This window comes from Solenopsis invicta, chromosome 11 (genome assembly GCF_016802725.1).
Source record: "Solenopsis invicta isolate M01_SB chromosome 11, UNIL_Sinv_3.0, whole genome shotgun sequence".
Lineage (NCBI taxonomy): Eukaryota > Metazoa > Arthropoda > Insecta > Hymenoptera > Formicidae > Solenopsis > Solenopsis invicta.
Window position 1 is genome coordinate 7,621,210 of NC_052674.1, and position 13,389 is coordinate 7,634,598.

At 33.0% G+C, this 13,389-nt stretch overlaps 2 protein-coding genes across 4 annotated transcripts in view; both read left to right on the forward strand.

Moving 5' to 3' along the window:
• The first annotated feature begins 1,957 nt into the window (after window positions 1-1,957).
• LOC105205526 lies at window positions 1,958-5,510 on the forward strand. Of its 2 annotated transcripts, none has more exons than XM_011174908.3 (4): window positions 1,958-2,257; window positions 3,417-3,529; window positions 3,612-3,737; window positions 4,024-5,510. In XM_011174908.3, exons 1-4 carry the CDS (start codon window positions 2,253-2,255, stop codon window positions 4,098-4,100), a joined length of 321 nt encoding a protein of 106 aa, XP_011173210.1. In that variant the 5' UTR covers window positions 1,958-2,252; the 3' UTR covers window positions 4,101-5,510. The 2 variants fall into 2 exon arrangements, with proteins under 2 accessions (XP_011173210.1, XP_039311251.1); XM_039455317.1 differs by lacking the exon at window positions 1,958-2,257 and adding an exon at window positions 2,835-3,308.
• Window positions 5,511-6,678: 1,168 nt separating this feature from the next.
• The window catches only part of LOC105205519 (glutamate receptor ionotropic, NMDA 2B), a 198,741-nt gene continuing 192,030 nt past the window's right edge, over window positions 6,679-13,389 (forward strand). Inside the window, exons 1-2 of one of the 2 annotated variants that reach the window (XM_011174895.3) lie at window positions 6,679-7,822; window positions 9,291-9,324. The gene's annotated coding sequence lies outside the window, so the exon portion shown is untranslated. The remainder of the gene's footprint in view (window positions 7,823-9,290; window positions 9,325-13,389) is intronic. The other variant, XM_039455310.1, reaches the window with a different exon arrangement.

The window sequence follows — 13,389 nt, forward strand, 5'->3', positions numbered from 1 at the left end:
AAGCGACGTTCTCAGACCATTAAACGTCTCATGAACGTTCCTCGGAGGATTGTGCTGTGTAGGTTTGACGTTGGTAACAATAAAAGAAAATGACAAAAGTTGAAAGGAATAAGTAATAAAGAAGAGTTATCATATTACTGTTGATAAAATGCAAGTATTTTTTTAATAAAAATTAATATCTATATAGATGTATCCACAGATATTAATTTTATCTTTAGCACTTGATCGAAATTACAATATCTCATTGCAATTGATACTTCTTTATCGCTATTGAGACAATGTAGAATTGTCTCGCTTATTAACTGGGTTATATTTAATTACTAAATGCATTTGACGCATTCCTAAGCATAACGACCTAGTTGAAAAGCAGTTTCAAAGAACGACTGTCGTTTCTTAATTAACGCTATTAAGGACACGTATTTTTTTAACTCTGAAATATCACGTCTCATTTTGAAGAAACGCTAGCTAGTGTAGCTAAGTAAATAAACGTGCATTCTTTTGCATTGTAATGCAAAAGAAAACAATCTCAAAGACTCTTAGTAGTTTCTCTTCGTTATAATGTTTTCGAAAAATTACATTGTGAAAACTTTTAAATTAAGGTCAAACTTATCAAAATAAAAAAAAGGAACAAATGTGCTACAAACAATGCTATATTTTAATTTTTATATAAAAATGCAATTTTTTTAATGTTGGAAAGAATTAAAAATTATAAAACTAGGGAAATTAAAGAAAATATTGCCTTTATGAAAAAACGCTTTTTTTTTAAATTAAACGATCGACAATATTTTTATACACCAACAAGTAAGAGAGAAAAATCGTTTTTATTTCACGGATAATCATGTTCGATACTTTCATATAGAAGAGAGCAGGAGAAGCCGCAGATAATACGATAAGTTTTCAAACAAGTCTTGTGAGATAACGGATGGGACTATCGGCTTTTCCAATTCTATTGCGTTACGGATGTATCTTTTAAACGATAATTAAATCTACTGTAGAGATAGCGGAAGGAAACGGAAGTAATTGCATTTTCCTTCGTGTAATCTCTTCTTAGATTATTCTAATACGCTCTCGAGCGATTTTATTATCGTTGACACGGCATCGAGAAAAATAATGATATACATATTTGAGCGTATAATTAAGTATATATACAATTTTTAGTTCGCTTACGATTTTCGAAGTTGGAATTAAAACTTCTCTGTGAAGTTCATATCTTGTTTGCAAAGTTTTGATAAAAATGATGGCATTCCAATTTCTTTACTGAATTTCCAAGAATCCTTGTATGTTCTCGAGAAAGTTTAATAATTAGGTACAAAAAATATGTCCAAAAATAGAGAATCTTTCATCACATAAACATTAGTAATAACTTAACTATTGCACAATCGCATTTGATTTAGAAATCTTGAGAATTATCACAAATTTCTTAAAAATTGCAGGATTCTAAAAAAAATACAATTGATGGAGATTTAAAAAATTGCTCCGATTATGATTAAATGTATCCATTCAAAAAGATGTCAATTTTTTATTATCAAATTCCCCAAATTTACCTACTAATATAATATAAAACAATAAGAGTATTTAAAAGAAACACTTTTAGTAGTTTAACTGTGCGAAATTAAATAATTATGAAAAAAACAATATCTAACTCCCCAATCTCCAGCAATCAATGTTTTCCAAATATTCATACTTTAACATATTCTATATTATTTTTTAAACGTTTAAAAAACATTTAAAAAACATTGCTGATTGGGTCGTTTAAAAGAATGATGCTATTAGCAGGTCCATCTAGTGACAATACCACAATGACTTTCGAGAAACTTGAACAGATTCTCGTCTAACTTGGTTCGACTGACCGAGAGATGCTGAATGGATAAAATACCGGCTGTGCAACGCTCTTCGATACCCGAGCACCATCTAACGGCGCTCCCGTTCGCTACCATCGTGCTACCCCGCGGCCGCGCGTTTCTCGTCATCACTCGTGTATTTCCGTTCGCGTAGTCGGAAGATCGCGTCGTGGCGATTGTTGACAGCCATCAACAGTCACACTAGTCACAGTAGGGTGAGCTTGGTACAGCTGTGCATTTGGCACGGCTGCACGGTTTCCCTCATTGTCAGCGGCACTGGATCCCTGCCCGCCGTTCGCGTCCCCACGCAGCCACGTCCAGGCTGCGTATCCCGGCCACCGTCATCCGTCGCGTCGACAGATCGACTCGCATCGTCGTCGAGAGACTGGGAGGGACACAGAACTAGGAAGAATGAGGTATCTAACAGTCACGCGTGACGAACGTGCTCTACCTCGCCAGCGCTTTCTCGCGAATCGTTCTTATGTCGTCGTTCTTACACGTCACCAGTCATATGTGAAATAGGACACGCGAAGGCTATTCCGCGAAATGAGAACGGCGGTACGAACGTTCGTGGGCGGGAACGGGAAAATGTATCAACGTTTATCAACCGCCATCTTTCCCGCGCTGTCTTTGCTCATCCCCCAAACATTGATTCGCACTTTGGGCATTTAATTCGCGGATTCGACATATTTGGTGGCATCGCGGAGCGATTTTCTTGCTGGAAAATGCGCCTCTTCTATCGTCCTCAACGGGACACGCTCGAATGTGTAGTTCTTTTTTTATTACTGTGCTGTGTATACACGCCATATTATATATCTATATCTAAATGCTATCTATAGCTAAAGCGTGCATGGTTTGTACACACATGCATATGTACATACACGCGAGTGAAAATGTCGCGTGTGGGAATCGTGTCACCTAATTGTTGGCAGACAGTACGTGTCAGTACGTGTGTGTATCGTTTCTAGCATGTCTTCAGGCAGAGGCTTCAGGTTTCATTTTATTATTGTTCACCGAATGCTGAAGAAGAATAAAATGATACTCGGAAGCACTCTGTGCGTATTCCCGAGCGCAGCATCTGTAGTTTAAAAATGACTGAATTCGTGGCATGGACACGGCCTTTGTATACGTACATACGTATGGATTCTGATACGCGTGCTGCGGCAACTTGTCACGAACGAGCCGCATTGTCATTGCGTGATTTGAACTGCGTTCACGTCGAGGTTTGGCGACGTTATCGCAAGTTATCGAATCACGTGCATGATAGTTACTAACCGAAGTTTCGAACGTGTAGATCCGTAAAATGTTTCTGTGAAATACCGCATCTGTGCTTGCACGGATTTTACGTTACGCGATAATGCGTAAATCTAGCTAATTATGAAAACACTTATTTTAGATGGATTTGTGATTGCATTAATCACACATGCTAGCGTTACAGTTGACACATTTTAAGTTAGGTTAGACTAGGTAAATTTTTATTAGGGAATCAAACTTTTTTGTGAAGTTGTGTTGCAGATAAGAAAACTGAATGGATAACTTTAGAACGATTGTTTATCTTATTTCTGTTATTTACAGTAGTAGATCGCAGATGACTACGATGAACGGGAAGAGGCCTTCCTCAATGCCGTCTAGACATCAGCCAGAGACACTGGCGCAACACATTGATCTGATAAAATATATCTATGATTGTAAGTATAATGTGATTTAATTTAAGAGATATTGAAATATATTTTTCTAACAGACGTTTATTTTTTCTTGCTCTACTTTTAGCATGGAACTCGGTATCTAGAGAGATAGATACGTCACGCAATCAACCACACAGTAACTCTTCCAATCATAGAAATGGAGCGTCGGTTACATATTATCATTGTCCTGATCCAGTTCCAATCTTGAAAAGTAAATATTTTTCTACACTTTATCTAGAAATGATGATAGAGCTTGTGTACGATTTAAACTCAAATTTATCTTTTTTGTTTTATTTCTTGGATATTGATTTATTAAGAAAATTATATGCACGTTCTTTGCATGTTCTAATTTATATGCAGCTTCTATTAATCTTAAATTATTTTGTTTTATTGTTATTTTATTTTTACTTTTATAATTTTTATCTTATTTTGTTATTTGCTATGAAATGGTGTAGTGAATGAAGAAGTATAAGATGTATTTCGTATCTTTTTTGCAGATTTTCGCCCATTTAATTTGGAAGCATTCTGGGGACAGCGTATCGTAGACAGTATTACTAGGAATACAAATTCCTAGTGCCAGGCTCAACATGTTGACTATAATCGGACATTTTCAAACAGACACAAAAAACAAAAGAGATAAATTGCAAGTTAAATTCAATTTTTGTCTTTTTTTTCCAAAATTCATCATCCACATAAAATTGACAGTGATACTTGGAGTTGAGATCTAAGTACAGTTTGTAGCACATACACAGAAAAACAAATAATAAGATTTAAACATTAAGTTACTCGACAGACAACTGAAGCAGTTTATAAAATGGCAATCTTATTCTCGAGACGTTTTTACGATTACAATTGATTGATTTATTTGATACTTAGGTTTTACTGTTTACATTTTAATGCAATAAAAGAAAGACAATGCACGTCAATACGAAAATTGCAATTACATTTTAACTCTGTTTTAAATATTTACATATTTATTTGAATAACGATTGTTAAATTTTATTAGAGAAAATAGAGTGAGAAAGAAGAATGTAATTTGAAATAAATGTGAAGGAAAATGTGCTAAATATTATTCATTGGAAATAGTAAAGAGAAAGATATGATGACAGAGATATAAGTATTGCTGTATGAAAACATTCCTCTTGTGTCGATTATATTTTACTGATATATATTAGTAAAATATTACATTAAACTTCTTTTGTCCTTTTTATATATAACGAGATCAGAAATAAAACATTTTCTTTGTTTTTATTATTATTTTTGTAAAACTGGGAGACGTTCTGATATAACTAAGAAAATTATGTCAAACTATTTATTTTAGTCATAACGTACGATATACAAATACATAATATAACACTCTTTATATATACAATTATACACGTAATATTTATATAAATTATATAAATTTTATATGTGCAATTATATATAAAATTTATATATAATATATATTTATAAGACAATGATACTGTATTTCCACGTTATTTAAAGAGAAATTAAAGTTAATTACATGTTTTTTTTTAAATCTCCCTGCAATGTTGGGCGAAATAAGTTTGGTGCTCAACAGTGCATAAAGCATTTACAGAATGCTCAAGCTTGTTTGATAAAAGTTTCATAGGCGAATTTTAGGAATTGTACTTTAGGATATACACGTAAATGTATACTTTTTCACATGTTGCATTTCACATTTCCAAGATTTTTCACTCTTACATCAAATGACTGCACTTTAGCTGATACATAAATTATAAATAAAAGCGTTTTCCACTTGTCGAAGGAGATTTATTAACGTCTACAGAATGGACGCTGCACTTGAAATTAATCACGATGTGAAATAGACCGTAATTATCGCGATTTTAAATATACAACATATATACTCATATTATTGTATATGTATGTACATCTATGCGTGTATAGTTACTATGTAAGTTTAATCTGATAATGTTTCTAATGACAAAACAATAATGAACAATGTCTTTCTACACACGTATAAATATTTTCTTTTTACGTCCCCTCTACTCAGTCATTTTATATCAATTTTCCATCGTAAGAAAAAAAATGTATTAACTATGTATATAATATGTTGTAATTTTACATATAAAATTTTAGCATGTTAAAAGTATGGTTATAATGTCTTCATCATAATGTGGAATATGAGAGTGCAAGAAATTGGCGGTTGATTGATATAATACCGATATCCAGTGCACTAGGTCAAGCTTATACAACGATGGGGCATACGAAATTCCTCAGGAACGATGAATTCTTCGAGTGCATTAGGCTACTGACATGGTAGCTATTCGCGTGACATTTCATGAATGGAATGTGAGGTATAACAGAATCGATAGCTATCATACCAAAGAGACACTAGCAAATTCCTGATTTTTCGAAAGGAAACGGTGCAAATTTTGTACGATGTAAAATTTTTAATAAATTTTTTATGAACAACAATTAATATTTGTTAATTAGTGAAAAAAAATTGATCATTTGTGTTAGAATAATTCCTTTTTAAATGAGTGTTAATTGTTCCTTAAAGTAATTAATGACATTTGAAGATAACACCGGAAACTAGTAAGTTGAATTCATATTTTAATAAAACACGCGAATTAAATCTAAAGTTCAACGTTAAATTTAAAGAATAAAATTTATCCTCGTTGTATTTTTTTCCAATTTTTATTATATTTTTAATCTCGAGTATAATAAAATTGTTCAATATTAATAAATGAAGAAAGTTAAGAAAAGTAAGAAAACCGTCGCATCTTTCGCGTGCGGAGATTAAATTTAATTTCACTTTCCCGGTTTCAAAACGGGGGAAAAAAAATTCTCGGTTCTTGGAAACCGTCCAATCCGAGTAAAAATCTAGCAAAAGAGAAGAGCAAACCGACTCACACAAATGGAGATGGATTCATCGATAGAATTTGAGAGTGCAAAGGGCAGCTTACGTCCGATACATATTTGCTTTTGTAAGACATTAAATATTTTGTGAATAACGCATCTCGTGACGGTAAGCTGGCTACAGCACGATGCTACAGTACACAGAGACGAGTGTGCTAAAGTCGACGTCATTGGTTCAGTAACGCGTCACCGGGCGCGATATATGTATACATGTATACAGCGCGCGCCCTTGTGTACCCATACAGCGCGCGCCGCGCTTGTGTATGTACGCAGTTTCCGCGCTGTCGTTCACCCGGCGAGACTCGGGCGGGCGGGTCCGTGAATGCTATATCGCGTTATCTCTCGGGATCGGCGATTGCAACGAATGCCGTGCGCGATGCACGAATAACGCTAATCCCTTCCGATTATACTGAGCGATTGATGAATGACTCACCGAGCGGTTGCTCCTCTCCTCTCCTCTTCTCTCCTCGTCCGCTCTCGTTACCTCCTCCTTCTTTCCGGTCTCATCGTTGTTGCACTTTCGCGTCGCGTTCATTTTCACTCGCGAAAATATTGTCCATCGCGCGCGGCACTTCCGATGTTCAATTTGCGACGCGGTGAGCGCTTTGTTACACGAACGGCGGAAAAATAACGCGGAGAAGACGCGAGCTAGAAAAATACCGCACGCGCGAAGCACGACGATCCACTCGACGCTCTCGAAAGTTAGACTAATCGAATTATCGACATTTATCGAATCTGAAATGAGATGGAGGGGAAGGCGGCGAGTCGCGCGGCCAACTTCAGGCGAGCAACTACCCTCGCGTACGTGGTGACGACTTGCTGCGCAGTGCGCGACTGAAATGTTATTCCGCGTGAAAATATTAAGATCCAAGGTCGGACGTTCGCGCGACCGAATGCTCGGTATGACAAGAACAACACCGTTTCTCCGAAAACATTCATTCCGCTGCGTTAAAAGGTACAATACGCTCCGCGATTGTTCTCGATCAAAATGCCCAACGTACGAACGCGGAATGCCACTCGACTATCAAGTGTACGAGGTACGAAATGCAGGATCGACCGCGAGCTAGCTTGCTAATCGAATGCCACGCGATCTTGATTTAGAGCAGATTTCCGCGAGACGTTCCATTAACGATGACGACGCGCGCGGAAGTATGTATTAATATCGAAAACTTATAACCATAATTTGTCGACACAAGTGAAGATGGTTGCGCGAGACGAGCGACGCGAGGCGCTTCGATCATTCTCAAACTTACAATCGCGGCGGCCGGTTTTTCGGTATTTATTTTCGGCTATTAACGATATTTTCGCGAGAGAAAATTGTGAGTGAACGTGCCACGAGGAAGCAACGACGGAAGCTGAGAGGAGGAGGCGGCCTAGGTGGCATCGAGTGACGACGGGAGCGATTCTGAGGTGAGTAACGATTTATTTATCGTTGTTCGATAACGGATTCGCTTTAAGATCCCAAACCGCAGCTCGATTCGTTCCCACAGTATCGTGGTTTCTCAGGCGCGCGGGCTTAATTAAATCCGTCATTAGATTCGACCGCCGCATCGTTTAAAAGAAAAAAAAGTGCGGACAAACGACAGTTCTGAAATGAACTTCGCGATTGTGGTAACGATCCCGCTCGTCCGATGACTCTTTTACAAACTGATTGCGTAGCAAGTTAATGGAAATTAATGGTAACAATGAAACGAGTCATTAGCAGCGATGGCGATTATTTTCTGCGTTAGCAGAAATTTTTTCATTGAGTATCCGTTTAAATAACGAATAAAAAACTTGCGCTTGTATTCAGAACGCATTTATAGAGATATTAGCGCGCTTATTTATTAATTCTATCTTTATCGTTCATTAAGGTTACGTTCAAAAAAATCACCCGAGTGCCTCTGTGTATCCTTTAGCATTCAATATAATAACAAGGATAATATGCATGGGCGTATCCGGGAAGAGGAGGACGAGGAGTTTAAATTCTTACCTGAAATTATTTATTTATTTTTTTATTTTTAATTATCCCACTTGAAATTATTTATTTATTTCTTCATTTTTAATTATTTCATTTAAAATTATTTATTTTTTTTTAATTTTTTATTAGGAAATATAACTTTACTTTTAAGTCTGAGTAAATTTTTTATTATAACGTAAAATATTATATTTGTCCTGTTACGATCATGATTACCAGTATCTGCTGCTCTCGAAACTCTCCAGAGAAAACTCTTTTATCTTTAGACAATTAAAAAATTATTTGAAAAATATATAAATCAGTGGCACATAAAAAATTTTACGAATAGCTTTGCCTCGATTCACAGATATTATTATAAATTCTGAACATATGTTAAATCATTTTGGAAAAAAATAGTTGCATAATCTTTTAATTTTGTAAATTTCATTGAATGACTTTACTTACCTTTTCAATAATTTTTCTTTTTTTTTATTTAATTTTTATTATATTTCTAATCATATTTAATAATCTTTCTCATACAGAAAGCCATTTTATTTTCTTTTTTAAATTCTTTAACAATTTTTGTTTTAGGAAAATAATCATATTTTGTATGCAATAATATTAAAAATAAAGATCTGCACATTTCGTTTTTATTAGCTCTACTTTGCCTATACTTTCTTCGGGAAAAAAAAATTATGATGTACAATACATAATATTTTTCTCATTCAAAACCAGGAACGAGGAGATGTCCTGAGATACCCTCCTCTTTCCTGATTTTGAATGAGAGCATTCGGGTGTTTCTGAACTTAGCTTAAACAAAGAAAAAAGTAAAACAACGTGTTTTGAATACGAACTTTAATGTGCGCTACACTTATTTTTTCTAAATATTATATAATTTTATTTTGGCACTGTTTTAATTTTGATATTATACATTTGTTACAGATCATCGTAGTGTTCCGTTGCTGCGCATTGGTTCGTGAGTATTAAATTATTTTTTTCATTAATTTTTAAGCAATGGATTTTATCTCGTATAATTTTATGAAAATAAAATGAATACGCATGTGATGAAATATTATTAGAAGGATTTCAAAGAATTAAAAGTTGAGTAACTTTTTCTCGACATCTCGTTAAAAGAATTTTATATGATATGATAATAATTGCAACAAAGAGTAGCTTATATTATATTTATTCTTGTTTAATATCTAAATATGTATTTCTATATTGCATTACTATATTTAAATAAAATAGAAATTTATGATAAGAGAATATTAAGAGAATAAATCCATTGCCTTCTTTTCTTTTTTTTTAAATTGATGTGTTAGGATTTGAAGTAAATTATAATTTATATTTGTGATGTGAGAGTCAACAAATATTTTATCATGAAATCAGAAATTCTCTTACAGATTATAACAGAATTAATAATTGTATTAAATTCTTTGAAATAAAGTATGCATTAAATTATTTCGTATTTAAATTTTATATTAAAATGTGTTTGAATGTAGTGTAAAGTTAAATCAAGTAGAATATTGGATAATTTTCATTTTGACATGAAAATTTATAATGATATACACATATAGAGGAAATATATATAAAAATGTATAGATTATGATCATACTTGTGCGGTGATTATTATTATTTTCATTGAAGCTCATGTCAGTTTTTTATTTTTTATCAATATATTTTACTTTAGACATTATGTCAAGTAATTGAACATTTTTTTAATTTATAAGTTTGCGTGCTGATTTATAGATTAACATTTTTGTCACGTTACCGTTAAACGCGTTTATTTCTTATGACAAACGCTATACCATATCTATTAATCAATATTTGCTGCAAATAATACACATATTTAATTTTATTCCTAGCTTGAATCTAAAATTGCTAAAATTCATAATTCAAGCATAATTCATAAAACGTTTGATTGATTACAAAGAACACATTCGGTGTTGATTAAAATTTTTTTTCAAATTAATCAAAACATTGGTAAACATTTTATACAATATGATAAATTATATCAGATTTTTTATTCTATCTTGATAATACATTTTATGTATATTATATGTACATTTTATATAATTTTATTTTATTTTTTAAATATAGTTAATTAAAGCTGAACATTAATATTTATTAGTAACGTATTATTATTTATTGACGTAAACATTTAAACAAAGATAAATGAAAACGTTGACTTAACGCAAAGGCAGTAAAAATGTAAAAATAATCGATCAAGTAAAAATTTATGTAAGAGGATTTTTTATATTCATGATGAAATGATGATATGTTATAATAATGGGACAAGCAGGAAGAAGAGAATTCTTCTGTGATACATGTGTAATGTATGTATGTATATTCGATGGTCTCTTTGATGTCTCTGAGGATATTAGTTGAAACGACGTTGCATGGCTAAACTTTCTTATTGGAGTCGCTAGGGTATTGTGCAATTGCACCGTGCCGATCGCGACGTTTCCTCCTCGGGTTTGTCCGATGTAAGCTCGGCGTGAGAGCGTGAAATGGAAACCTTGGGGACAGATACGGCGTATGCGACTGCACCGCGTGTATGTGAGACCGTTCTACCGAATTGCAATCGGAGATTATATCGATTTGATCGAATTTCACACCGTGCCAAGGAAATAACCGTACCATCGTGAACTCAGCTATGTTTTTTTTTTATTTGCGTCCTTGCAAAGGAAAGATGTTTTTTTCTTTGCTTCTTTGGAATTGCATCTTAGAAATCGTTTTCGAAGATATTTTTGCACAAATCTATCTTTAAGTGATTTTTTTATTTGTGTAAAAAATCTGTTAAATTTTTGTTGAGAAATAGCAAACTTTTGGGTGGGAATAATAAAGAATTTTGAATGTATAAAAGATAAATTTATTGTATACAAAATGCAAAAATCTCTAATCTAATTCTTATAAAAATTAGACTGAAAAAATTTGCAAAAAATATGCTTTTATTTTTAAATTCAGTATTATTAAACATTTTTTTACAATATTTTTTAATACAAGATATTTTTTCCTGAAACGATACTTTTCCAGGATAAGACTTGTTTCCCGGTTTTCTTAGTTTTTACGTTACATTAAACTGCATTTTAGTTTATATTCTTATATGTAAAGTTCCTTGGTCGACCAATTTTCTTAAAATTTTTGGAAGCTTTTCTGAGTGTAAAAACTTCTTATTTCCTTTTATAACAAAAATAAAATATAGATCTTGACGTTGCAAAGTTATCTGCAATAGGCTGCTAGAAATGAATGAATTTGCATCTTATATTATTCTTCAATTATGTAAATTAATAGTTTTCCGATATATTTATAATTTAAAAACAATGAAAGGCTTCTTTGAGTATTAGATTATTAAATCAGCTTTTAAAATAATGTTCATTAATCAGATAAATGAAAAATAAAGCAATAATAAAGAGAAATATAAAGATACAAAAAGCTTGCTTTATTAAAAGTGTATATAAAATTTTATACTGTCTATTAATTTTAATTATTATGTGTTACTTAATATTGTTTGGTTCGAAAATGAATTAAAAGTATTTTATCCATTATTCTGTATCCATTATTGCGGCATGCAATTATATAAGGCTAATAAATTACTAAAAAAAGCTAACATATTTAATTGATCCAAAAAATTAATAATTTAGATAACAAATATGAGGAACAAACGTACACATATTTTTAATATATTTTTGATTTATTTTGTATATATGTATCATTACTTTTTTTCTAACATTATTTTTATTTGAGAATTTGGTACAATAAAGACTACGTTAATACATTAAGGAAATTTAAGCCGTGATAATCTGAGACTCGTAAAACTTTCACATTAACTTAAGGGTATTCGCCTGGTCGAATATTCTCTTCGTTGTTTCGCAATAAAACCATTAGATGTGCGTTTACGGTGAAAAAGCTGCGGGTTTTATCGCGTAGTTGAAGAGAGAAAAATTCTTTTCTTTTTATCGGAGTATACTTTTGCTATTGGCATATGTGTGTGTATGTGTTTGTAGTAATTATTGTAAAAGTTTCCGAAAGAAAGAATTGGTTAAAAATTTTAAGACACATTAAACTGTTAAATGTTTGACCATTTTCCAACTGCAATTAGTGAAAAATAAAAAGTATTAGTTAGATGTAGTTGAACGATGCAAGCAGGTAATAAAAAGAGGAGTTCCAATTTTCAATGCAAAATATATTGTCACATATATAAATATAACGAACACGCCTCTATTATCAAATCTCTACTGTATATCATTCCTGCCTCTATGAGCTTTGTCGTTAATCATAGTTATGAAATTGCTGTAATATTGCAATAATGTTCGCATGATTTTCAGCGAAATCGCAAATTTTATCGACTGCCTGTTAAAGGCAAACGAGATATTAGATATGACTATGTCTCGCTAACGCATCGTTACACTTTATTTTCCTTCATGTTCGATCGTTTTATGCTTCGTATAACGAGATTTTATATAAGAAATTACGGTCAAAACCCATCATTCTTTACCCTAAGACTAGCTTTAACGTTTTGTCACCTGTCCATTCTTGGTCCTTGTGTTATTTTCGTATAAGAAAAAAAAGGTTTAAAAAGATGGTTTTGCGACCTCAATAGATTCAGCTATACGTGCATCCATCCGAATTATCGAGATATATAGAAGAAAAGTGTTATCAGTCAATGTCATCAACGATATTGGGGATTTCTCGTGGTCACTCAATATGAATAATGGATGATCCGCACAATGATTCTCGAGGATAGTAGGAACTTGATCCTCGTGTTCGATTATTCGCAATCACAAGTCGATGCCGGCGAGATAACAATTCGCATTTGATTGTTGGAAAAAAATCTCCTCAAAGAGAGAGAGAGAGAGAGAGAGAGAGAGAGAGAGAGAGAGAGAGAGAGAGAGATGCATTGCACGTGATGAAATGTCCGTGTGAAAAACGTACTCCGAGTCTGTTAGTAGTTCGAATGCATAATAATTAGAGAATACTCTTTGATCTAGTGCTGCATACGACACTATTGCGCTCGAAAGTTACAATGGACTTTCGTTCG

Coding starts and splice junctions, on each gene's coding strand:
- LOC105205526 (XM_011174908.3), top strand. Junction 3,530..3,611: donor GATAAAATATATCTATGATT/GTAAGTATAATG, acceptor CTCTACTTTTAG/CATGGAACTCGGTATCTAGA. Junction 3,738..4,023: donor TCCAGTTCCAATCTTGAAAA/GTAAATATTTTT, acceptor TCTTTTTTGCAG/ATTTTCGCCCATTTAATTTG.